Source organism: Brachycentrus maculatus, unplaced genomic scaffold (assembly GCF_059751285.1).
Source record: "Brachycentrus maculatus isolate JH-2025_06_01 unplaced genomic scaffold, ASM5975128v1 h1tg000269l, whole genome shotgun sequence".
Taxonomy (NCBI): Eukaryota; Metazoa; Arthropoda; class Insecta; order Trichoptera; family Brachycentridae; genus Brachycentrus; species Brachycentrus maculatus.
This window is the reverse complement of record NW_028281020.1, coordinates 328,636-355,064: the sequence shown is the minus strand read 5'-3', so window position 1 is coordinate 355,064 and position 26,429 is coordinate 328,636. Positions and strand designations below refer to the sequence as shown.

Sequence of the window (26,429 nt, the reverse complement as noted above, 5' to 3'; positions counted from 1 at the left end):
AGAAATAAAATGTAAAATGAATAAATAAAACTTTCCAGTTTTCAGTATTTTCTAGCTTCCTCTTTGCTCTTCACATTTCTTTCTCACAGGCGCTCTTTCCTCCACGTGTATGGAGGATGTTGTTTTTTTTTGTATCTATAATCTGAAAAATGTCAGGTAACCCTAATTAAGTACCTATTTTTTTATTATTTTATTATGAAATAAAATTCTTGTAGCCCCGACTAACTCTATTTTTGTCTGTGCTATTGTCTAAATTCGCGGGATCCGTTTTGACGGCGGTGTGGTATCGGGGACGAAGTATGTATATTTAAACAACAATATAGTGCTAATAATATAATATAGCGCTATCAACTTTACATAACATAAGTTTTTTACTTTCTTAAAATTTAAGGCAACTGTTAATTGTATTTCAATGACATACGAAGTCATTATGTCAATATCGTTAATATTTTGGCGCGAATATTTTAGTGGCATCTGGTATAATGTTCAGTAATATAATCAAAGTACGTATATCGTAATATGTACATATAATGGTTCTATTAGTAGTCTGTGTAATGGCTGTAGGGCTATATTTTATCTATATTCTTGGTTTTTTATATTACCAAATGATGAAATAATAATTAGACCGCTTTGTAAAAGCGTTCTATGCTCATTGATTTTCTATTATAATGCAGTTATTAGTAACACAACATCAGTGTACTTTATTATTTCTTGGTTTGCTTTTTAATATTTCTTGAGTTGCTTATTTAAAACCTAAAATATATCGGAAACGCCTGAAATCCTTACAGTTTATCACTGCTTCAAATGTTTTGAATTACTTGCTTTTATAGACCAACGACATGATGTGAGCGATCTGTTTTTGGAACTAAGAAGTTACATTAACGTGTAGAAATTTCCAACTATAATATCACAATCTGAGAAATAAAAAAAATCACTCAATTTAATGACAAATATGCAAGCCAAAGATTTTCCCACACCTTGTATCATTAACCCTTTGTACTCTATTTTACACGGAATACCAGCTTCTCATCAGAAAGATTTATAAAGACATAGAAAGGAGAGTGAATGCTGGGAACAAAGTGAATGGTGCACTGAAATCAGTTATAGCAAATAAAAACCTATCAGCGGAAGCTAAACTGGCAGTGCACAACGGAGTCCTGGTTTCAACTCTAATGTATGGAAGTGAAACATGGAGTTGGCAAAAGAAGGATGAAAGTAGACTGAATGCAGTCGAAATGCGATCTCTCAGAAGAATGTGCGACAAAACGATGTATGATAGATGTGCGAATAGTGAAATAAGGAAGGAATGCAAAGCTGAGATAAGCATTATCGATAAAATTAAGAAAGGTGTGTTGAGATGGTTTGGACATGTCGAACGAATGAGTGAGGAAAGAACGGTTAAACAAATTTATGAAGCGAATGTTAGTGGGAAAAGAAGCAGAGGAAGACCGAGGAAAACATGGCACGATCAGGTATGCCAAATACTTGAAAGTGGTCAGGTTAGGAGTCGTAACAATCGGCGGGTATGTATGAGGAGATGCATGAACGTGGAAGAGGCGAAGAATGTTTGCAAGGACAGAGTGGTGTGGCGCTCTATTCTCTCTGCCTACCCCTGCGGAGAAGCGACGTGATGGTTAGTTATTTTTTTTTAGCAATATATCCTTATTGAATATTATAAAATTGTGCTTTTGCTTTCATACTGTCATTTGGTGTAGTAAATTTGACTTGTTTTGATAACCTTTACATTAGGAATTAAAAGTTTATTTTTGTACATATAATGATATATTTTATCTTGTGTTGTCACATTAATCACGATATATAAAACTTATATGACCCTGTAATAATATTTTTTTAAATGTCTTATAAAATATCTATATATATATATATACAAAAAAAAAACTTATTTTTAGTGCTATGTGTAATCTGTAATCTTTGATGCTACTTAACCTTATCTAATAAAGTATTCTTTGATATACATACTCTGTAAAAACAGATAATGTTAAATTTCTCTATACAATGGGGCATCCCAGTATAAGGAATGTCTGTTTTGATATAAAGATAAATTAACCTTTAAATAATTCATTCCAGAATCTTACTCATTAAGGGAAACATTTTTTTTGGTTTGAGTTACGCGGATCACCGACCGAGTTTCTCCAGGCTACAATACATGTTAGACATAAGTCATGTTACAATACATGTTCTCCAGGCTACAATACAATACAATATCCCTTGGCTACAATAGTTTAGAGACTAGAAGGAATGTGTATTTGATTATGCATTTTTTTCAATTGTTGCGCGGTATGATCGATAATCCTGAAATTTTCCGGAGCATTGGTCTGTATGTTCCCGATAGTTACCTAAGACAGCCTCGGCATAGATTGTTTCACATTCCTATACACAGGAACAACCTGCCGATGATTATGCCTGAAGGAAGAACTACCGCTATGTTGAACAATATCACATTGGATATTGATCTGTTTCATGTGTCCGAAGGAGTTTTCCGAAGCGGGATTCTTCTACACATTTAACAAGAGTCTTCTTGCTTACTTTTAAATTTGTTTTTTAATATATAGGCGTTAAATATTAGTTTGTAATGTATATATTACTTATTGAATAAATTAAATTGAATTAAATTGAATTGAATTGAATTGAATTGAATTGAATCACAAGTGAATATCATGAAAAAGGGACATTTACTTTCTCTGTAACTCGTTTTGCGTAATTTTGCCCATTTGAGGAGCAACTTTTTCACATTTTTAGGCTCATTATTCAAATTACTATTTATGAAAGGTTCCACTGTATCCTGTATAACAAAATTGTTTGTTCTTTTTTTTAATAAACTTAGAAAATCTTATTTTACATCACAATATATAGATGGCAGTGTAATGTCCGTTTTATGGGTAAGTTCATGTATTCGGGAATAAAAACATTTTGCGTACCAAACTCTTATAACCATTTAACAGGCGCAATGACTTGAGTCACATGTATTCAAAGAAATGGTGCTTTGCAAGACTGGTTAATATGATCCTCGCATGAGCTGTTTCTTTTGTGGGTAATATTAATACAGTGCAATATTGAACTCGCGATGTTGCACAGATAAAATAAGTCATTATTTAAATACTTTTTTGTATTTCCATTTGTAAAATGTATTTTTTATTAACTTTCATACACCTTATGTCAAAATGTCACCACTTCATGTCAAAATCATATTTAAATATCATTTAAATATTCATTACAATACTATATTTTATCATTTTGAAGAATTATATAAATAAATATTGTAATTACGTAGGCACAAACATTGTTTCGTCTAATTGATTTTTAAAACTAAAAACAAAAAATTATCAATGAAAAAAAGTGCCGGAACGCCGTTCCACCGCGTCACATGGAAAGTCCTGTGCCCATACACAAGGCTTTGTATATGGGCAATAATGATATACAATTGAGAAAGGTTCCTATTTTTATCTTTCCAATATCTTATCTATATCATTCACAGCATACAGTCAGGGGAATACCAGCTTTTACATATAAATACTCGCTTCTCGAGTCAAGTGCATATTAGTGCATTATTGTGGTTGAAGTGTTCATAAACTACAGAAAATATTGTTTGAAATATCTTCCATCAAAATAAAATTGCTTGTATGTATAATTTTAAAATAAATATGGTTAATTCTGAGAATGTAAGATAGTTATTTATTTCTTGAATGCTTTTCGAAGATCTTTGTGGCACATTTTATAAACTTTATAAAATTAAACAACTTTGTTTTAACCACTTTTTTTATTATTAGTACACTTTAATCTACCGGTTTCAACAAGAACCTTGTCATCATCAGGGTTTATTAAATTCTAAAAAATTAAAATACTCATAATTAATTACATTCTTTTACCAAAAACTTCCATACACTCCGTTAAAAATCCTAAATGTTATTTTTATTATGCATTGTTGCAACCCCAAATAACAACTACGAATGGAATCACCTAAAAACAGTATGAGTATTTTGATGTTTTAGAATTTAAAAAAACCCTGATAATGACAAGGTTCTTGTCGAAACCAGTAGGTTAAAGTGTACTAATAATAAAAAAGTGGTTAAAACAAAGTTGTTTAATTTTATAAAGTTTATATATTTATTGATTTATTAATGACTTATTTCATTATTCCAGGAACAACTCTTGAGCTCCATTCTCCCAAGCGCAATGTCACGATCCTCATTTGCAAAGTTGAACTTGAAGCCACGCCCATTTAGAGTCTCCATAGAGGGCAATATCGGTTCTGGAAAGTCAACCTGCCTCAAATTCTTTCAAAAATGGAATGCAGTCGAAGTCCATCCGGTATGTCAAATCATTTAGTTCAAAACAAGAATGACACAGTTAGACCGTTTGTGCACTACACGGAATTTCACCGTCCGGCACGTCAGTTAGCATATAAAACGGATGATTGGCTTGTGTTTTTGTTCTGATCTTTCTTCTGATCGGTGCGTGAATACGTTGAGCGTAAATTCGATCACACTAAACTGTCGTCGTCGCTTTCATTTTTCAAAACCGGACTGCCGGATGGTAAAATTCCGTATAGTGCACAAGCTTAGGCGTGTTTGTGCACAACATGGAATTTTACCGTCCAGCAGTCCGGTTTTTAAAAATAAACGCGACTACGACAGTTTTGTGTTTAGTTTCGTGATCGCACCATGATCGTGCACCGAAAAAGAACAGCCAAAATCGCAAGCCAATCCAAGCCTTCAAAAACAATCAATTTTTTATCATGCTAACCGGACTGCCGGACAGCAAAATTCCTGTAGTGCACAAACGCCCTAATAATCCACAAAAACTCAAAATTCATGTGAAGTTATCCATATTTTCTTCCGACTCTCGTTGCTAACAATTATTGTTCACTCGACATTTATATAGTAGTGTGTCCCCTAGTTTCATACAATTTGTCTTTGACTTGAGCTTTGATCCCTTTTCCTCCCTCCAGTACCTCTTCCAGGTATTTTTACAAATTCACAAATGTCCAATTTTTGTGTAAATTTTTTGTGTGGATGACTTGATTGATGTAACTATTCTGTAAAATTACCAAATAAAATAAAATAATCTCATTGCACTGAAAAAATGCAGTGCTAAATTGCTCATTAACTATATAAAGACAGTGATTGATTAGTCCTGCACATCAGTTACCAGTCCAGGATAATAATTTATAAATATTTGAGTGAAAACAAGCATTTATTTTGACTCTTAGGAATAAAATGCAGGACTTTTTGTCTGGTATTTATATTAGATTGATTTAAATGGTTTGATAACTGAATTTTGTATAGAAAAAAACAATTACAAGTTTCATATAATATTGAGTATTTACTGTACAAAGTATTAAAATTTGAATATAAATTAGCTATGTGTGACACTTAGTTTTAAGCTTATCAACAGAGCAATCACAACATTAAAAAGTACGAGATCTTTCGTGATTCTTTGTATAAATTTTTTAATTTTTTTTTTAACATATGTAATATTAATTTTATAACATTATTTTCTAGTTTATTTTTATGCTCATATAGTTAAAATGTAAATATTTTTGTATTCAAAATCTTAAATCTCCTAAAGTAATTCACTGGTTGCTTTGAAAATTTGATACAGCATTGCATTTGAATTAGCACCTTTTTATCTAAATCTGTGTAGATAATTAAAATCCCTTTTTGACCGCAATGACAGCGAACCTAACAGCAACACACAATACTAAGAATTTACTCATGGCATCTGCTCTCTTCTTGACAGCTGCTGTCACTTAATATTTTAAATGTTTTTTATTGCATTGTTGTTTCATAGATTTATATTTTCATTGCTTCACAAGCATTGCAAAATAAATATTTTGTATTTAACCAGACTGAGCCACGACAACGCTTGGCCGAATACAGCTAGTATTATTATAAAAGTATGGAATTACTAATCATAAGCTTTTTCTAATCTTAAAGTTTACTTCCAGTCTTGATTTCATTTAAGCTTTTGTTCAGTGCCCAAGACTGCACACATTTTGTCCAACACCACCGTTTCAGTCAGTTAACGTAATAATCTATCAGCCAATATAATTGGAGACAAAGGCCATAAAAAATTAAAGCAAACACTCAATGTTGCATCTATGCATACCTTTGACCAGTGCTTCGCAACCTTTTCTCACCTACGGCACACAAAAATTCTTCCTAGAATTCTGCAACACACCAAAAGCTAAAATATGTAGAGCATTGAAAAATTATTTAGTTATTATACTAATTCTATACTCCATTTTGAAAAATATACAATATTGTGAAAAATAATTTATTATTGGGTATTAAATTACATCATGTAAAATGTCAAATACATTGAATTCGGCCGAGGCACACCTGTATCTGGGCCACGGCCAGTGGTGTGCACAGAGAATTAATTAGGGCAGGCAGTAGAGGTAGGTAGTAAGGTAAGCTAAGTACTGCTTACTAGGGTAGGGGGTAGAGGTAAGTAGTAAGGTAAGCTAGGTACTGCTTACTAGGGTAGGGGGTAGAGGTAGGTAGTAAGGTAAGCTAGGTACTGCTTACTAGGGTAGGGGGTAGAGGTAGGGGGTAGAGGTAGGTAGTAAGGTAAGCTAGGTACTGCTTACTAGGGTAGGGGGTAGAGGTAGGTAGTAAGGTAAGCTAGGTACTACTCAGAAAGGTAGGGTAGGTACTGGTTGCGTTTTTATATGTCACGAGGATAAGTTAGGATAGGCACTGCTTTTCTGACTACACACATGGAATGCACGCCCCTGCTCAAGGCACACTGGCCGCGGAGCACTGCTTTTGACTTTCATTCAAACTCTTATCCGCACCTCAATCGTGCATAGGGCACTGCATCATACAAACGCAGTGTTATCTTGATCGTTAACACACGAAGGAAAGGTGATCAGCCGTCCGCTTCAGGTGCCAGTCCAAAGTAATATGGAATAAATATTAGAGTGAAAAAATCACTTATATTTATTGGACCCCCCCTGGGAATCGAACCCGGTACCTCCAGAACGGTAGCCGAGCGTGCTGACCATTACACTACGGAGGCAGACTGCTTTTGACTACTGCATGTACATTTTATTTCACTTTATTATCTTCCAAGAACTGCTCCATCAAATTATGATTTGTTTTGACTGTCATATTATTTATACAGGAGCCGATAGACCAGTGGAGAAATGTATCGGGACATAACTTGCTCGGTCTTCTTTACTCGGATCTGGAGAAGTGGAATTTTCCCTTCCAGCATTATGTCCATCTCACCCGACTCAAGATACAAACCAGCCCGCCATCTTCTGATCTCACGGAAGTTAAAATGTTTGAAAGGTAAAATGATATGTACCATTTGACTAGGTCACTACTCAACGTTGTAAAAGTGTTTATTTTATAATAAAATGTTATTTTTATGCTTGTATACACAGGTCGGTGCAGAATAGTCGATACTGTTTCATAGAAAATGCAAGAAGAAACAATTTTCTGAAAGGTTGTGAATTTGAAGCACTAGTAGCCTGGTACAATTGGGTTGAGAAGCACATGGACATCTCCTTAGATCTTATAGGTGAAATTATTGAAATTTTAATTTTTCTATCAGTGGGAATAACTACCTCTCTCCATCCTACAACGTCCCAAGGACACAAGTCCAAATGAAATTAAAATAATATTTAACCTTTTCAAGTACAGGTATTAACCCTGAGTGCCCTAGGCATTACTGCCAAACTCCTTTTCCATCTACTAATTCTCCTCCATCTTACTCATATATCAGTAACGGGCCTTCACCCCATGCTCCTATACTAATCAAATATAGTTCACTCTTGTGTATATCCAAGAATCTGGAGCACTGGACTAATCATTTGCCTTTATAGTTTACGATCAAGTAAGCATTGGTTTGATCTGACACGTTGCCTTGCACCATTGGGAGCAGATAGGTAAAAAATAGGTAAAAATCAAAGAGAAGAAAATGTATGGATGTATAAATATATTTATGAAGAGCAAGACTGATCACCTGATACCTTCATATAATAAACAATCAAATTAACATTGCATAAATTTGATGCAGTGGCCTAGCACCATTGATTGCGAATAAGGCTCAGTAGTAAAAGTATCCACCGCCAAATTATTGTATTAATGAAATTATATCACCTGGCGATGTTTGTTACATTATTGTAAAATATTTTCTTTTACAGTTTACTTACGCACCACTCCTGAAGTTGTATTCCACAGGATGATGAAGAGAGGACGAAGTGAAGAATCTGAAGTGCCCCTGGACTATCTCAAACAGGTTCATAAATTTAATTGAAATATACCATTCAACTTATTTGAATTTCTCATAAATATCCTTATTATCGCATCCAACACACGAATTGCTTAAAACTTCCTTTAACTTGTTTGAATTCAACAGGTTCATGATTCGTACGAGAAATGGCTCAACACTCCGGAACAAGTTGACTGTAAAGTTATTACTATCGATGCTAATCAAGATCTAGATGGAGTACTCAAGCAGCTGGAAGATCACACGTCGACCATTATGGGTTTAAATAGGGACGAAAAATGCTGACCAATGATTCATTTTAACTGTCTCACTTCTGTATTGACAATCATTAGGTTTCAATTGTAACCAAAAATCAAACTATATTCATAACTTTATTCTCACAGATGTGAATAAAGTAAGTGATTTGTCAGAGATGCTTAGTAATGATTATAAATAGACGAAAGCATCTTATTTAGGACAAAACAATAAGTGATTTTTCGGTGTTAATCTATTTTTACACAGAATTTTCATGATACACACGAACTCGGTTATTACGGGAAGATGGGACCGACTGAATTTGCTTGTTAAAAGGGTTACTCATTATATGTATCAGAGAATAGGTATTTTTATAAACATTCCAATGACATGAAGTATCTGGAAAGGTCACATAACACAAAAGGTAGCAATTCAAATAAGAATATGCAATACACCCATTACACACATATCATATTTTTCTGTCAATCTACTTTTTCTATAAAATTTGGAAACTCCTGCGCTTCTTTAGGTACAAAACCATTGTAGCGAAGCTTCATCAACATTTGTATGATCACATTTCCTAATATTTTTCATGTCCGTGCTGTCCTTTTCAAATGCATATAAAAGGACATTCTTATTTTTCCCCAATGTTGACACTGTGGAAAATGAAAACTTTTTATACACTTTAACATTTTTCATGCCGAGTTCTTTTTCACTAATGATTTCCACCTATTCACAAATTTAAAGACACTTTCTCATTGTGATGAAGTGCTGAGCCACCAGCGCAAGTAGATACCTACTGACTTCATAAAGCTTGGATGTTTTACATGCAATTTCAACCATATGCATGGATACTTTTTTGATGTTATCAGCAAAAATACCAATTAGGTACTTATCAATCCGCACATTAACAGTTTTAAGATTTTTTGAGAAGTAGCTCGCTTTTAAAGTGTACAAATGTATGAAGAAACTCATTAACTAAAATGTCAACAAATGTTTCCTCATTATATATCCAAAATGTCAATGTTTCCATGATTGTAATAACCGAGTTTGACTGTATTTTTACTAATTTCTTTAAAGCAACAACTGAAAGTTGCTTGCCTTTATCATCGTATTCATCATATGCCTTTATTATTATTTTTAAATTAACATATCGACCCATCAAATGAGTATTATTAAATCTTTAATATATCGCTCACTCCTTTCAACAACATCATACATATATCAAAAAACTTGATTTTTCAGGAGATCGTTTTTAAAGTTTAAGAATATAATGAAATGTATTAAAAATAAATATCAAGCCACTTATCGAACTTTTTACTGTGCAACAGATCTGTTTTTTCTCCATTTGAAAAATATTTAGTATATTTAAAAAAATAATTAAACAATACCTTTTCTTCAAAATGCAAAAACAACACTTTCTGCCCTGTAGCGGGTAAATATTAAGTTAAAAATATGCCGCTTTTGCTGGGATATAGAACATTTTCTGGGCATTCTAAAAACATGCACAACTGAAAATTGTCAATTTTTGATATATGACGTTGTTGAAAGGAGTGAGCGAAATACGGTAAGCTATTAAGTAATGAATGATTTGTTTGTTGAATTACTAAATCACTAAAAGAAAAAATGTAAACTGTGATGGCTATCTTTTAATGATATTACTACAGCTCATTTTGCTTAGGTGTAAAAATTATATTCGGCAAATAAATGACTTGTGTTTGGACACTTTCTAAGACATGCCTCAGTGTTCCTGTCAAAACATTGAATATTAGCTTTCAATTTATGTACAAGTTCACAAAATATTTCTGCAAAATAGCCCTATTTTTTTTTGCATTTCTACTCACTTTTTGACATGTATTTAATTTTGTAACAAATTTATTTTATCTGCCATTTATAAAAAATCAAAACCAGACTGAAAATTGCCAAAGAAGTATGAAAATTGTGCTATTTGGAAATTGTGAAACTTTTTATCATTCACCTAACTATGGCTCACCCTATACTTTGTTCATTAGCTATCTGCTTTTTTTAAAAACAGTTTTTATATTAAGAATGCTGTTTTGAGAAATAACAACACAATTGTACAGTTTAGATTGCTTCTTATAACAGAATGACATAAATTTTTAACCCATAGATTTGATTTTGATCTCTCGAAATCAAACTGCACACATATGTAGTTAAAAAACTATTTTGAATGTGTTCAAACATATACGATTTTTGTTTTTATTATTGCAAAAAAAAATTAAATTCTTTGTATCTTTTAGGATATCAGTGAAAAATATTAATAATGACCCTGAAGGAGTTAATCAATTTGACTTGATAAGATTTGTTTAACATATTAACTTAAATTGATTTAAATTTTTACAGAATGGTTCTTTTAAACAGGAATTTTTACACAATTGTAAAAATTCTTGCAGTTCATTACCACCCAGTCGGAAGTAACAATGTCTACTAATTTTTTTGTTTGTTTAATTTTTAATTTCTTAGATATAACATTATTATAAGTATCTCGATAAACTTGGACAAAAATATGTCCTAAATATTTTTATACAACCTTTATTATAAGACTGATGTTATTTTTTTTTTACGTGTATGTTAATACTTCAAATATATGTATTTATATTTTATTATTGATTTAATGAAACTCTGACCTTAATTTTTTGTTTGTTTTTTAAATTTAAAATTCCTGATTTGAAATACTTAAGCACTATCCTCAATTTGTGTAAAATTCATATAAAACATAAATAGCATCTAAAATTGCCAGAGGCAATTATCTGTTTTCTATTGAATTCAAAATTATTTACTGATTATCATTTCATTTTAGTTTTATAAGTATAGATACATGTTTTTTTTTGTTTAAACCAAAGTTTATTTATTAAAAATTTAGTAAACTATGGATCTATATTTATTATATAAAGGTTCTATATTTATTTTTGTGTCTTATGTCTGCTTTTTTTACAAATAGCTAGACTCTGTGTGTTTACTTAGCTATTTTTAATTTAAACTAATTTCTCTATTATATTTCAATAATGGTTGCCTCTAGCCCTTTGTGGTTGTACAGGAAAATGACTGATTGACATGAAGCTAGTTAATAAACTGTTCACCTTAATAATTGTGCTATCTAAACAATTTCAAAAAGATAGATTTACGTTCGAAGCTAAAAGTTAAAAGCTGACGTTAAAAGTTTTGCAGCACCTGTCTCAAACCTCTGAGTGTAATACATATACTCTCAACACTGGGTCTAATAAATAGTTAGATTGTGTTTGGTTATCCTGGATTAATATTTAATTAAATTAATATATTTGATCATTAACACGTACTTTAATTTTATATAGGTGTGTAATTTGTTTTATTGCAATATTTTGTTTGTACTCATTTTAAACTTGTCAATTTATTCAAATGATAAATAAATATATAAAAATTGATTGGTGACACATTTATTAATAATTTACACTAACTTCCCTAACAGAAATTAAATAATTTACCAAATTTCTAAATTTATCTGTAGAGATGATCGGCATGGATGTTTGAAGCAATTTCACTCTCCCATTTATCTCCGTTGGAGAGAAGTTTTTCCTTGTTGTATAGCAATTCCTCGTGAGTTTCTGTCGAAAACTCGAAGTTGGGTCCTTCTACTATGGCATCGACGGGGCAAGCTTCCTAGAATTTGAAATTTTAACCATTACAAGGATTGCTGTCCTCTAAAGGTGGATTTAATTAGGATGCAGCTAATTGAAACCGCAGACACTAACTTATGTATGAAGGAACTTATGTGACTAGTTCGAAGGCAAACACAACAAGAACAAACTACCACTCATCAACGGCTGCAGTTTATCTATTTTTACAGCAGGTCAACTGTATATCACTTCTTGCCCAATTTGCACAAATGATGTACATTAAATGATTAATTTCTATTAGTTGCATTCTAAAGAAACAGACCTTTGGCTTTCCATTTCTATAGGACTATTAATGTTAATAGAGAGAACTTATTGGATAGTCATAGTAACTTCTTCAACAACAACAAAAAACACAAACATTCTTGCATACCTGACAGAATCCACAGTATATATTCCATTTCTATAGGACTATTAATGTTAATAGAGAGAACTTATTGGATAGTCATAGTAACTTCTTCAACAACAACAAAAAACACAAACATTCTTGCATACCTGACAGAATCCACAGTATATACACTTTGTCATATCAATATCGTAGCGAGTTGTTCTGCGGGAACCATCAGCACGTTCTTCTGCTTCAATAGTAATAGCCTGAAAACAAAACCAAATATAAGTATGTACTAGAGAAGCTTGAAAAATACAAGAATTTTACAGGCGACAAAAAAAATACAAAAACCAACATATATATATTTTGTATAGTACATTATGATGGACATTTTGTTTGCATGATGGCTATATTAATTTTCAAAAATATATAGTGCTATTCATCGTTCATTAATGCTCTTCACACAAACTTTTTTTTCAAAAAAAGTAATAAAACAACAACCATTTAGTTTTTTCACTTTTATTTTTTTTGACCCGTGTTGGGTTTCATCATTGCCGACATCATCAGACTGGTGGGTGGTTAGACAAAATTCTGTGTTACTAGAACAACAAGACAGGGGTTGAAAACCATAATTTTATGTAACTATTCTGACAAATTAATTTTAATAGCGTATTATAATAATAATTACATATTACTTTTGTTAAGTAGGATTTTATGTAATTTTATTATAGAAATGGATTGTTGTATGTAAATTAAGACAGCCTCCCACCAGTATGATGATGTCTGTAATGAAAATCAAAACCCAGTGTCACTGGTCAAATAAATTAAAAGTAGAAAAAACTGTATACATAGTTATTTTTTTTTTATATAAAATGGAGTTCCACCACGAAATGTCAGTACAGTACATCTAATAAAAAAAAATTATTTCACCTTGGAAATTGCAACGAAAAGAGGTAAAATTTTTGATACAACAAGTGGATATATTGTAAATTTATATTCTAAATAATAGTATTTTAAAGTATTTATGAAATAAGGTAATTTTTCATTTTAACACAAAGTTATTTACGTTAAGTAAAATTTTCCTACATGTGCCAAAGTTGTTTTTTTTTAATTTTTAAAGAAATATTTGTGATTTTTTATTATTAGATTAAAACCAATATTTTTAGCTTTTCCACTTTTTTATTTGACCAGCGACCGGGTTTCGTCGTTACCGACATCATCAGACTGGTCTGGACCAGTCTGATGATGTCGGTAACGACGAAACCCGGTCGCTGGTCAAATAAAAAAGTGGAAAAGCTAAAAATATTGGTTTTAATCTAATAATAAATTAAAAATGCAATTCCATCACGAAGTGTCAGTGGATAATATAAATCTATTAAATATTTGTGTTTTATTATTTACAAAAATACTTCAATTTCATACTATTCCTGTGAGCTTAAGCGGCTCATTATTAAAAATAGGTATCAAATTGTGGTAGAGTGGGTTCGAACCCAGAAACTGTGACACTAACCACGGGACCACAACCCGGCACCTTGAATTAATTTACAAATACCTTATATAAATTAATGATTATTTTATTCAATTCGCCAAATCAGAATGGTCAAAATGTTTCATATCAAAATAAGATTGATATTAAAATGTGCTCTTTAGTTTAACATTTTAACATTGCGACATCTTCGGTACCTGAGCTGGGCAGATGGCTTCGCACAGCTTGCAAGCGATACAGCGCTCTTCTCCACTGGGGTACCTCCGCAAAGCGTGCTCACCACGGAAGCGAGGGCTGAGGGGCCCTTTCTCAAACGGGTAGTTGATAGTTGCTGGTTCCTACAATAAAATTCCCCCAAGATATAATAAACACCAGTTAACACATTGTAGTCGGGCGCTTCGAACAATATACTCTAGCCTAAAGCGGGTGTTTTTCGCGATTGGCGCAAAAATATATCGCTTTCTTAAAATTGACACAATTTCTAAACCAAATAATATTTTCGATTGAAATTTTCAAAGAAATCATATATGACATTTGATCATCAAAAATAAATTATAATCATAATTTTTAATTAAGTATTCCGTATTTCACAATTTTAGAAGCATTGTAAACTATAAAAAATAGTCTTCCCCTCCGAGGTATCATTCCCTATACAATGCTAATATATTCAAATAATAACACACCAAACAGTAAACAAAACAGTGCGAGCAGTATGAAAAATAGTCCAATACGTGAAATGGCTCAAACTAAACTTGAGATTGAGATCGCATAAAAACTCTAGATTTCTGGGGATGCCTTTACAAGCGACACACTAGCCAATCTGGACAAGACATCTCAAATAACGTCAACAGACTATCGCCTAGCACCCAGGTAGCAGATTACCCTTCAACGCGTTTTATTTCACGCTGATAACAAACCCGTATATTGCCGTTTCCCGCCGATAACCGACAGTCGACAAAAACGGCATTTGCCGTGTCCCGCAGTTGACCGACAGTCCGCGAAAAACGGCAAATGCCGTGTCCCGACGACAACGTGTTAAAAACAATTTTTTTGTTTGTTTTTTTTTTTCACTCTAATATTTATTGGTACCTGAAGCGGAGGGCTGATCACTTTTTCTTCATGTGTTAACGATCAAGATAACACTGCGTTTATATGATGCAGTACCCTATGCACCATCGGGTGCGGATAAGGGTTTGAATGAAATTAAGGAAAAAACAGAAACAAAGCAATTCTTTGTGAGAAGAGAATATAGATGTCTGAGCATTTACAGGGCTCGTGGCCTATCATCGGCTGGCCTAAGTGATCACCTTATACACTTGAGGAAAGTTTTTAAACTCCTTACCTTTCAATAACTTTTTTCTTTTGAAACATATGTTTACTTTGAATAAATACTTTTTTTTTAAATTTCCAGTTCAAACGGTGTTTTAAGTAAAAAAAAATATGTCTCAAATGTTACCTGCGTTTAAAGAAAATAAAGTTGCGTTTTATCATATATTGGCCTTTAATTGAACATCCATATCACTTAAAACTGGGAATTTTCATTTTGAATACCCAAGCACCTGTTGACATGCGAGTGAGATGTAAAATTTCTAGAGATTTTTGCAAAATAAATGGTAAATATCTTAATGTATATCTCTCTCACATACTAATATAAGAGTTTCTGCTTAATAAAAAGCTTCTTTACATCTCACCAATAGATGTCTCTAGTGAAGTTCTATTGATTCAAGAACAAGGTTTCTAAATTGGTTCATATTTACAGAACTTCCAAGAATTTGAGTAGTGTGGTTGTCAATAATGGGTAGAATTGGTGAATGTTACACGTGTGTAAAGTGATCACTTAAACCAGCCTATGACGGTCGTCAGCCCCGTAAATGCCCAGACTTCCATATTCTTCTTCATCTTTGATGAGATGTCAAAAATAATATCTCTCTCTATGATCAAATCCAGTATTTGTGCACTTCAAAGATTTGAATACATTCAACATATTATTTTTTGTTTCTTCTCGTAATAAAGTTAAAGCCATCGAAATTATAGTTTTAGTAAAGAAATTAACATTCTAAGAAATGAAAATAAAAACAAAAGATTTACCTTGAAGATATGAGCCAATGTCACTGCCGCACCGCGAAAAAGTTCTGACCAAAACATAGTGGCAGCGGCTCTGTTCGTTATGGCTGTGAAACTCATGTCTTCCACCGCATCATTCACGTACTTGTACCCAGATGACGACGATGGAACGGAAGGAACATTACTCATTAGTCGCACATTTTTGCTTCCCACTGAAATACAATAAAAAAATCAAAATTTGTAATAAGGTGAATGAAATAGAAAAAAAATATAAACATTGTAAAAACACTCCAGATTTTTACGTTGTTACTGAGTACGTTTGTTTTTAAATGTTTATATAAAATGCCGCTAAAGCCATGTGTGAAATGAAACATTGCGCAGTTATAAAAAAATATAATTTTAAAATTCTTTTATTGTAAGCCTATAGGTTATGTGGAGCTATCTGACAGTTGCGTAACACTATTGTTTGTTCAGTATCCAGATTAATCACTGTACTTCATTACATACGATAAATATAAGTATTAATTAACAATTACATTACCCCTTACTGCAGCGTTAAATATTTTGACATAGGACATTTTGCGAAGAATCTTTAAAAATCCCGTCAAAAATCAAAACGTCAAATTAGTTTCCATAGAAACTGCCTACAGAATCTACAGAATGCGTTCATAATTCATGTTTAACGATTTGCGCCATGGTTTGCTAAATTTAACTGAACCCCGATAAAAAATTATTATTATTTTACACTTGAACAATTTTATATGTAAAAACAAAGAAAGAAAGCAGACTTTTGTAATTTTTGAGATAAAAAAAATCAATTTTTTTTAAAAAAATCGAGCAGTAGCGCTTCCCAGGAATAATATATTATGTTTATCATTCATCTTTCATTTTGTGTTGAAAAAACACTACTTCAATGCTCCCGGTTTCGAAATAATCAATCCATCACCAAGTAAAATGAAGGAATCCCAGGAATCTTCCCGGGAATCTCTTGATTACTTTTTCCTTTTTTCGTATTATTTACAACTCTAATGATAGGGACTGACCGAAGCCATTTCATCGTAACGTGTTACGTTACGATGCGAGCATTCGTATCGTCAATATAGCGAGCCGAGCGCTCCATCCACAGTCGGAGTGCTCGTCGCGATCGATGTTACGACGTTACGCTACGACGAAATGTTTCGGTCAGTCCCTATCCTTACGTTACGACGAAATGGCTCCAGTCAGTCCCTACCATAAAGGTTTGGAATTATTTCTCTATGATTACTAAATCTCCATTTGTCTACATTTCTTAAAACGTCAAAAAATGTATGTCAAATTTGGTGAAGTTTCTTGCTGTGGTTTCTTGCTTGTCTGATGTTGTCAGATGTGCGTATTAAATTAGAACGAATTGTCAACTGATTTAATATTTTAGGCTACATTTATCTGACATTCTGAATCTTAACAACCATATTGATTAGTTTGATCATGCAAATAAATACAATTTCAAAATGATTGAAACTTGTCCCAAGAAATGCATGATAATCGGGATCGTTTTTTTAGTATTGTAAGTTTTTAATTTGTTTTATATGTTTAATACCTTTAAAAAACAAACTGTTGTTTTTTCCGTCAATAGATAGGGCAAATGGAGTTGTAAACATATCTTTGCAAATGGAGTACTTGAGAAATCACAAACACGGGGATGTATTTAATAAGTGAATTTATGGGCTCACAAATCAACCTATTATGGAAAAAAGTATACGGCGGCCAACTCTGTCTCATCCAATTGCGATAAACTACTATGGTTTGCTGTATTTCATCAAAATTATATTATTTTGAAAAGTTGTTTAAAGATTACTTTATTATTCCTTCACAAATTCATTTCTTGTTATAATTAAATACTTATTTTTTTATTATTTCAGACTGACAATTGTGGTTCTTATACTTGAATCGCAGTTTGCATCAGATAGTTTATCTCGCTCAAATTTGACTCAGGATGGTAAAACCTTTCCAACAGAAAATAATTCGACATGCTGGATTCATCAAGAATACACTATTGTGAAAGAATGTCATCCATGCACGGGTAACTTTAAAAAAAAAGTATTTTATTGTATACAGGCGGACCTCGTATTTTGCACATTCGACTTTCACACAATTCGCTATTTCGCACATTAAAAAAATATATATTTTGGCAATAATGCAAAAATGTTTTGTTTCCGTGCAGTGAACATATTATTATAACAGTAAAGATACTAATGAGATGATTGAATCCCATTCTGAACCCTTGACTAATGAATTTCTAATGGATCGATAAGATAATGAAAATAATGTACAAATTCAAAGTTAGAAAGAAGAACCTGAAGAAAGCATCAGAATCTTAACAATAAAAATAAGAACGGAGCTTTTACGCGTCTCAAGACATTAAAAAAATTATGGAAGAATGTGATCCCAATAGAGAGCACATATCGCAAGTGCGTAGGGCGATTCATAATAGTACTTCATGTTACAGAACTCTATGAAGAAAAGAAAAAAATATTAAAATCCAACTAACTCTTGACTAGTTTTAAGAAAATATAATTTTTATTCAATATGTACTTAGTAATTTTTGATAAATGCAAATTTTAAAGTACAATTTTTAGTGTTTTTTTATTATCTTTTTACATCCCTCTACTTTCGAACATTTAACTTTCACACACATTTTCAGGAACCAATCATGTGCGAAAGTTGAGGTCACCCTGTACATTCTATCAAATGTTTCACATTTTATGAGAAATTTTACTGTATTTATTTCATTTTCAGAATTCGAAATCAAAAGCAAAAGCATTGGAGTATGTATACACACACATTATAAGGAGCTTCTCAAATGCAAAAATGGCAAAATAGTCACTAGAAGGTAATAATAGGCAGCTTTTAATTTGACCAGATTATTTTATTCACAACGTTTTCGGGTGTGTTCAAATCCTTGTTCACAAATCTGGATTTTTTCATCTACATAATAATAATATAATACATAATAAAACCCTTATCCACACCCCAATGGTGGATAGGGCACTGTGTCATATAAACGCAGTGTTATCTTGATCGTTTACACATGAAGGAAAGGTGATCAGCCCTCCGCTTCAGGTACCAGTCCAGGGTAATATTGAATAAATATTACAGTGAAAAAATCACTTATATTTGTTTTACCCCCCTTGGGAATCGAACCCGGGACCTCCAGTAAGGTAGCAGAGCATGCTGACCATTACACTACGGAGGCGAACACTACATAAAAATAATGAAAATTATGTTTTCAGGCGTCTCCCACTATGTAAAGTAATCCAGTTAGGAAGCTGATTTAGATGTTAAATAGAAAGTTATTTAGATGTATGCAAGAGCATACATCTAAATAAAATGGTCTCCGCTAAATAAAAGCTTTCTCACACATGGTTCCCGTAAACTCAAACATGAAGCGTCATTTATGATATATGTATTTTTTTTAAATTTCAGTAACTTGTTACTTCTAAATACACCAGTGGTTGGACGGGATATAAATATTTTTATGACCTTTAACACTTGCGGGAAATGCTTAAAAGCATCTTCTACATACTGTTGGTAGAGAGCGTGAGATACTTATAAGCATTCTATTTGCTTACTTTTGGTATAGCGCGAGAGACGCTAAAAAACATTGCACAGATCAGAATTGAGTTTGCGGTTACTTGTAATTAGTTTCTTCTCTGTCTTATTCCTCATTAGGGTTGTGACCATTGTGGAAGCAATGACTCTTCTCCAGCTATCCCTTGATGCGCTGCACGTAGCGCTCCAACCGCCGAGGTGGCTGCTGCCGACTTAACTTGATTGGTCCATCGTGGACTGGTACCTGAAGCGGAGGGCTGATCACCTTATCTTCATGTTTTACGATAAAGATAACACTACATTTATATGATGCAGTGCCCTATGCACATCGGGTGTGGATAAGGGTTTGAAGAAGATTGAATTAGTATTATAGGGTCGGGGTAGATGAAAAAACCACCCGACAACAATGTGTTAAAATAAGCTTGTGTACTCGTACTGGGTCTAACGCAGATTTAAAAATGTATTAATATTCATTTTTCTTATTCCTTTACAGCTGTGATAAGGTTGCATATTTAGAAGAAAGAGCCTTTTGGAAGTTCATGGGATGGACTTGTCTTCTCGGTGTGATATCGTGCGTTACTGTAGTTTACCGACAACGAACACTTAATAGGAAAGCAATGATAAGGGTCAGCAATCAACTTGCTAATGGACTCTCGTGATGTGATGTAACCGAACATCTTAACAATGTGATTCTTCTGCATTAAAACAAGAATATAAATATAAATGTAATATTTCATACTAAAACAAATGTTCTTCTTCTTCTTCTTTTACCATATGCTCCACATAAGGAGCGAACAAACTGTCTCCAGGCTTTTCTGTTGGCCGCCAGCTCCTTTGCATCCTCTCAATCAGGTCCGCATCCTGAAGTTTAGACAAGAACTGTCGAAGAATTGTCGACAGTGATTGTCCTAGGCGCTGTAAACCTGATATCTTGTAAAAGCTTGATTAAGGCTCTCGGGAGGCATGCTAAGTACATGGCCAAGCCAACTGAATCGCCTTTTCTTGACGACAGTTGTGACCAAGAGACAAATAATGTGAATATAATGAAGAAGTGGCTAATACAATCAATCCGCCAAAATTGATAATACAAATTGTTCGCCTCCATAATGTAGTGGTTAACGCGCTAGACTACCATGCTGGGATCGATTCCTGAGAGGGTCATAATAAATATTAGTGATTTTTCATTCTAAAATTGATTTAATATCACCCTTGACTGGTACCGGAAGCGCAAGGGTGATCACCTTTCCTTCATGTATTTAACGATCAGGAAAACATTGCTTCTATTTGACACAGTGCCCAATGCACCATTGGATGCGGATAAGGGTCAGAAGAATACAAATAATTCTTACATTCCCAGATAAAAGGACAAGAGAATACTTTTCAGGAGATTTGAAGCGCTGTAAATTTGTTGAGCAGTCATGTTGTAATACTGTTTTTACAATATTCAATTAGATTAAACAAAATCTTTTCAATATGGTTATGTATTTGTGTATAATGAACTAATTTTAATTATTTTACAATGTCAAAATGACATTGGTTCATTTAAAAGTTCCTTAGTTTTTTCGGTCCAGTGGGCTATTTAAGTTCTTACCTGATCATTTTCTAACTGCCCCCAAAACATTGAATGCACATTAAAAATGTGTAATGCTTAAAATTAATCATTTATTTACAACATTTTGAGTGTGTCCAAATAGTCTCTGTGTTCTCAAATCTGTGTTTCTTCACTTTTTAACATTTTTTACATAGATGAAGAATATGTAAGTTTGGGTATTTACATTTAATAAAAGCTTTCTCTAAATCCAAACATAGAAAACTGTTGTGATGGAACGTCATGAGATTGATCATATATGTACGACTTCCAAAATTTGAGTAGTGTGGTTGTCAATTATTGGTAGAATGGTCCATGTTGCACATGTGTTAAGTGATCACTTAATCAGCCTATGACAGCCCTGTAATCCCAGACTTCCATATTCTTATTCATCAATGTGGAGATGTCAAAAAATTACCATAATTTATTATTCATCAATAATTATTGAAAAATCATTTCGAATATGTCTTCCTTTTATGGAAATGGCTGTGGTACAAAACAATTTTTAATTATTTAGTAAAAAGGGCCCTTTGTAAAATTTCACTACTACAGATAGGTTCCAAAAAATATTAATCCTTTTTTTATAAATATATTGCACACCAAATGGATTGTTAATTTATTTTATTTATACCTATGAGCTTTTAAAACCAGTATATGTACTTTTTTATGTTTCATTAAATCACCAAAGCAAAGAAGATTAATCGTTTTATTATTTTGATAACTATTTATTATTTTATTGTTTGTTACAATTATATAAGTAACAATAATATTACAATGATTAAAGAAACACTTCGTTTTTTACCACTTGAGTTTTATTATAGACTACATGTTTCAGAAGTTAAACTTCCATCATTCAGGTCTGTATAATAACTAAAATATAAAATTGTTCTATAAATAAGGAGAGGGGAAAGTAAGGGGAAGGAGTTAGTCAAGGGACGGAGTTTGAAAACAAAGGAAAAATGGAAAGCAAAGGTGAAGAATTTTGAAACAATATATTATTCAATAAATTATTATTAGAATTTAGGTTTTTTTGGATTTCTAAATTTTCAAGATAATTCATAATTTGGCCTTTATATGGAACAAGGTGTAATAATTTTAATTTATGAGAGTAAAATGAGTGATTAGTATCTATTATGTGATTTGCAAATTCCGAAAAATAATTACTAACAAGACCGCTATGATGTTCTTTAATTCTAATCTTTAAATTTCTCGCAGTTTGGCCAATATATTTTTTATCACAATCTCCACACGAAATTTCATATACACCACTTTTTTGTAATAAATCAATTTTAGATTTTGAGTTATCGAGGATTTTATGTAAATTATTATTTGTATAATATGCAGGTTGGATATGGGAGGGTAAGATTTTCGAAATATTTTTAGTTATTGAACCCGTATATAAAATTTTTCGCCAAGATTTAATTTTGATTGAATCATTATTAGGAGCTGAATATATGTATTTTTTGGTTAAATTATTTTTAATTTTATTTTTTAACATTTTATCTATTAGCACGTTATTATACCCGTTGTTTTTTGCTATTAGTTTAATTGTGTTTAATTCACGATTATAATTTGAGTTACTGAGGGGGATATTAATTAGTCTATTTAATAATGAATGGAAACTGGCCATTTTATGTGAAATAGGATGAATGGAATCAGCTGGAATGACTGTGTCAGTGTGTGTTGGTTTACGATATATACTAAAATCTAATTTATTATTTATAACTTTAATCGATAAATCAAGAAAATTAAGGGTATTATCATCATTTTTTCCATAGTAAATTTAATATTATTATGTAATGTGTTGATGTGGGTAAGGAATGAATCTAGTTGTCTATCAGTCCCAATAAAAATACAAAAAATGTCATCAACGTACCTAAACCATCTAAAAATACATGTTTTTACAATAGGATGACTAGAATTTAATAATTCTGTCTCAAAATCATTAAGGAACATATCAGCTAATACTGGCGAAAGAGGAGAACCCATTGGAAGTCCGTCTCGTTGTTCATAAATTAAGCTATTAAATTCAAAATAATTTTGAGATGTACAAATATCATAAATTCTTGTCATTTCTTTTACGTACAAATCATCTAAATCTCAATCACATAATAGTTTCATAAAAACACTTTTGGCATCTTCTATTGGGACATTTGTGAATAAATTTACAATATCAAATGAAATAATTTTAGCATTAGAAGGAATATTCAAATATTTAGTTTTCTCGATAAATTCCAAAGTATTCTTTATGCTTATATATTGGTGAAAAATTTTATGACATATAATTAAATGATTTAGTAATTTACAAAGTTTATAATTTGGCGCACTCACGTATGATACAACTGGTCTAATTGGAACATTTATTTTGAAAATTTAGAAATCCAACAAAACCTAAATTCTAATAATAATTTATTAAATAATATATTGTTTCAAAATTCTTCACCTTTGCTTTCCATTTTTCCTTTGTTTTCAAACTCCGTCCCTTGACTAACCCCTTCCCCTTACTTTCCCCTCTCCTTATTTATAGAACAATTTTATATTTTAGTTATTATACAGACCTGAATGATGGAAGTTTAACTTCTGAAACATGTAGTCTATAATAAAACTCAAGTGGTAAAAAAATGAAGTGTTTTCTTTAATCATTGTAACATGTCTTACCACAAAGTTAATGCCGAAACAATAAATAAAATGACAATAATATTCATTATTGAATGTTAGCAATATGACAACAATTAAGGGGAGGTATCAGCCCATCGAGCTTGCGTGAGTTAAGTTGTTTACATGATGTACAAAACAGCAAAATAAGTATACATTACAATTAAAACAGCAGTTAACTTTCAATCAAATATTTTATTAATTCGCTGACAACTTTGACATTGATACTATTTCCCAATAATCTATAGCGCTGTTTTTTACTAACATCTGCCGGAAAGGTTAATGAACTTGGAAATGCCATCAAGCGAGACACTTCTTTGGGACAGAAAAATCGAAGATTTAGCTTACTCAAGCAATCGTAATATTCTTGTGATTCATTATGTAATTTGTTGCATGCTTCAAATGCCTTTTTTACTTCTTCCGGAGTTGATTTTGTAAAAACCGACCCTGTTCCCTCCAGGAAATGTGTGTAGGCTTTTGTAAAACAACATGATCTGTCAGAATTAGGATAACAGATATCTAAGACGGCAGCCCGTTTCAGGAATTTATTGGGGAGATTATATGAGTCATCGCAAGTTTCATCGACGATAGTTGTAATAGTGTAGGCTTTTTCAACATTTTTGATAGGGAAATCGTACATCTATAAAACAAAGATCATATTATATTATTATTACACTAACATATAATATGTTATAAATTGTCATTTTTAGATTTGCAATTGTTGTGCTGAATGATTTGTTATTTATTCTTGTTTTTGTTATTCATTTAAGTTGTTTGGAAATAAGAGTAATAACGTATAAAATAAAAATTATTCTCCTTCTAATCCTTATCCATAAGGCACTGCATCGTACTGGCGCAGTGTTATCTTGATTGTTACTTACTTGAAGGCAAGGTGACTCCTGCGCTTCAGGGACCAATCCAGGGTCCTTATATTTATTTGAAATCAAAATCAAAATCACTTATATTTATTTGACCCCCCCCTGGGAATCAAATTTGGGACCTCCAACACGGTAGCCAAACATGCTAACCATTACACCATGAAGACAGAGAAAATAATACATCAATGGGAAACATTTCCGTAGTAGTTATAGATACATTATTGTAAATAGAAATCTTTATATACTCACTATAGGAGCTTCTTCAGAAGAAACATTAAAAGATTTTTTCCGAGCTAGACAGTAATATCTTAATCGAGAATTCGGTATTCCAAATTGCTGAGGTGTTAGTAAAAATTCCTGGTAATGAAAACCAGCATCACTTAACGTGTTTATGAGAGCTTCTCTGGAATTAGATGTTTCAAATCCTTTCACATTTTCTACCAAAATAAAATTCAGTGAAGCCAAGTCTTTCATGATAGATAGTAGATGAGTAAAGGAAAATGCCCTTGCATCTCCGGAATCTTTTTGACAGCCGTTTCTTGTATAAGGTTGACAAGGAGGTGACATTAATAGAACATCAGGATTTAATTTATTTATTAAATTAGCATCTAATGATTGAATATTTCTATTCATAATATTGACGTGTTTAAAATTATGTATGTAAACGTGGTTCGCAACCGTATTTATGTCCACAGCAGCAACTACTTCTCCTTTTATACCGGAATCTGAAAATCGTAATTATTTTTATTATATACGAAAATAATAATCATAGTTCACGGACAAAGTAATTATTGTTCGTCACTGTATTTTAATACCTTTCCATGCGAAATGCATGCCTCCAATGCCACTGAATAATTCTAATATTCTGTGAGAACCCATCTTGATAAATAGGTGTTTTGATTGTAATTTATGACAGACTCAAAGATTGACAACAAGATCACATACTGGAATTGACAGCAAAGATAATAAACCAGAAAACTGACAGACCGGTTGCGCTGTCACATGGCACATGGCGGGGTTGCGTTTGATTATACGATTTTTTATCGTATACAACTTCATGGAAGTGATCGTCCGGAGAGCAGTATAAGGAAATGAACGCTACCTAGTTTTGGTCTTTTCTGACCCGGTTCCAAGAAATGAGATCTAGATTTTTGAACTAGAACCGCGAATCTATCCTCCAAAAACAATAACCCTATATTAAAAACATAGCAATAAACCGCACAAAAGCTGTTATTATTGTTGAAAAGGGTCAATACAATAACACATACATTTAAATATTCACGGCAAATCACTATACTGAAAACTATACTAAATTTACAAACAACAAAAAATAATACGGAAAATAATGGATCATGGTAACAGTAATTGTTGACGAACATGTAGCTGATGTAGTATGTTACCTTAGCTCTCATTACGGACATTCTGAATATCTCGTATATTTGGTGGTGTTTATTATTTTTCGTTCTTCAGATAAGTTTATCAAACTGTACACATTGACCAACTTTACTAGTGGACTAACTCGATGGTGACCTTAGAATATGGTGGCGACAGTTGTATTTTGTTTGTAATCTTTGATTATTTATCAACAAAAAAAAAGAACCGCTTCAATGAAAACGATAAACGTTCAATTTATTTATGTAAACCGGTTTAATGATCCGATCGTTCCATATCAATT

The 26,429-nt window shown here is 32.3% G+C and overlaps 4 protein-coding genes across 7 annotated transcripts; 2 read left to right on the top strand and 2 right to left on the bottom strand.

Annotated features, from left to right (window-relative positions):
* Window positions 1-239: 239 nt before the first annotated feature.
* Window positions 240-11,770, top strand: LOC148305549 (deoxynucleoside kinase-like). Of its 3 annotated transcripts, none has more exons than XM_088266457.1 (6): window positions 240-297; window positions 4,162-4,329; window positions 7,150-7,319; window positions 7,415-7,551; window positions 8,177-8,271; window positions 8,392-11,770. In XM_088266457.1, the coding sequence occupies exons 2-6, from the start codon at window positions 4,195-4,197 to the stop codon at window positions 8,545-8,547; spliced, it is 693 nt and encodes a 230-aa protein (XP_088122583.1). In that variant the 5' UTR covers window positions 240-297; window positions 4,162-4,194; the 3' UTR covers window positions 8,548-11,770. The 3 variants fall into 3 exon arrangements, with proteins under 3 accessions (XP_088122583.1, XP_088122581.1, XP_088122584.1); XM_088266455.1 differs by lacking the exon at window positions 240-297 and adding an exon at window positions 419-503; XM_088266458.1 differs by lacking the exon at window positions 240-297 and adding an exon at window positions 3,556-3,639.
* A 144-nt stretch (window positions 11,771-11,914) lies between these two features.
* Window positions 11,915-16,693, bottom strand: ND-23 (NADH dehydrogenase (ubiquinone) 23 kDa subunit). Its single transcript, XM_088266459.1, has 5 exons — window positions 16,587-16,693; window positions 16,070-16,257; window positions 14,179-14,319; window positions 12,663-12,761; window positions 11,915-12,153 (listed from the first exon to the last, which is right to left on the bottom strand). The coding sequence occupies exons 1-5, from the start codon at window positions 16,621-16,623 to the stop codon at window positions 11,992-11,994; spliced, it is 627 nt and encodes a 208-aa protein (XP_088122585.1). The 5' UTR covers window positions 16,624-16,693; the 3' UTR covers window positions 11,915-11,991.
* A 650-nt stretch (window positions 16,694-17,343) lies between these two features.
* On the top strand, window positions 17,344-22,017 carry JTBR (jumping translocation breakpoint protein JTBR). The gene is made up of 4 exons (XM_088266517.1): window positions 17,344-17,588; window positions 17,944-18,104; window positions 18,821-18,914; window positions 20,127-22,017. The coding sequence occupies exons 1-4, from the start codon at window positions 17,533-17,535 to the stop codon at window positions 20,290-20,292; spliced, it is 477 nt and encodes a 158-aa protein (XP_088122643.1). The 5' UTR covers window positions 17,344-17,532; the 3' UTR covers window positions 20,293-22,017.
* A 1,818-nt stretch (window positions 22,018-23,835) lies between these two features.
* Window positions 23,836-26,331, bottom strand: Mt2 (tRNA (cytosine(38)-C(5))-methyltransferase). 2 transcript variants are annotated; one of them, XM_088266515.1, is made up of 3 exons: window positions 26,155-26,331; window positions 25,004-25,479; window positions 23,836-24,516 (listed from the first exon to the last, which is right to left on the bottom strand). In XM_088266515.1, the coding sequence occupies exons 2-3, from the start codon at window positions 25,385-25,387 to the stop codon at window positions 24,052-24,054; spliced, it is 849 nt and encodes a 282-aa protein (XP_088122641.1). In that variant the 5' UTR covers window positions 25,388-25,479; window positions 26,155-26,331; the 3' UTR covers window positions 23,836-24,051. The 2 variants fall into 2 exon arrangements, with proteins under 2 accessions (XP_088122641.1, XP_088122640.1); XM_088266514.1 differs by lacking the exon at window positions 26,155-26,331 and adding an exon at window positions 25,570-26,133.
* Between the last annotated feature and the right edge of the window lie 98 nt (window positions 26,332-26,429).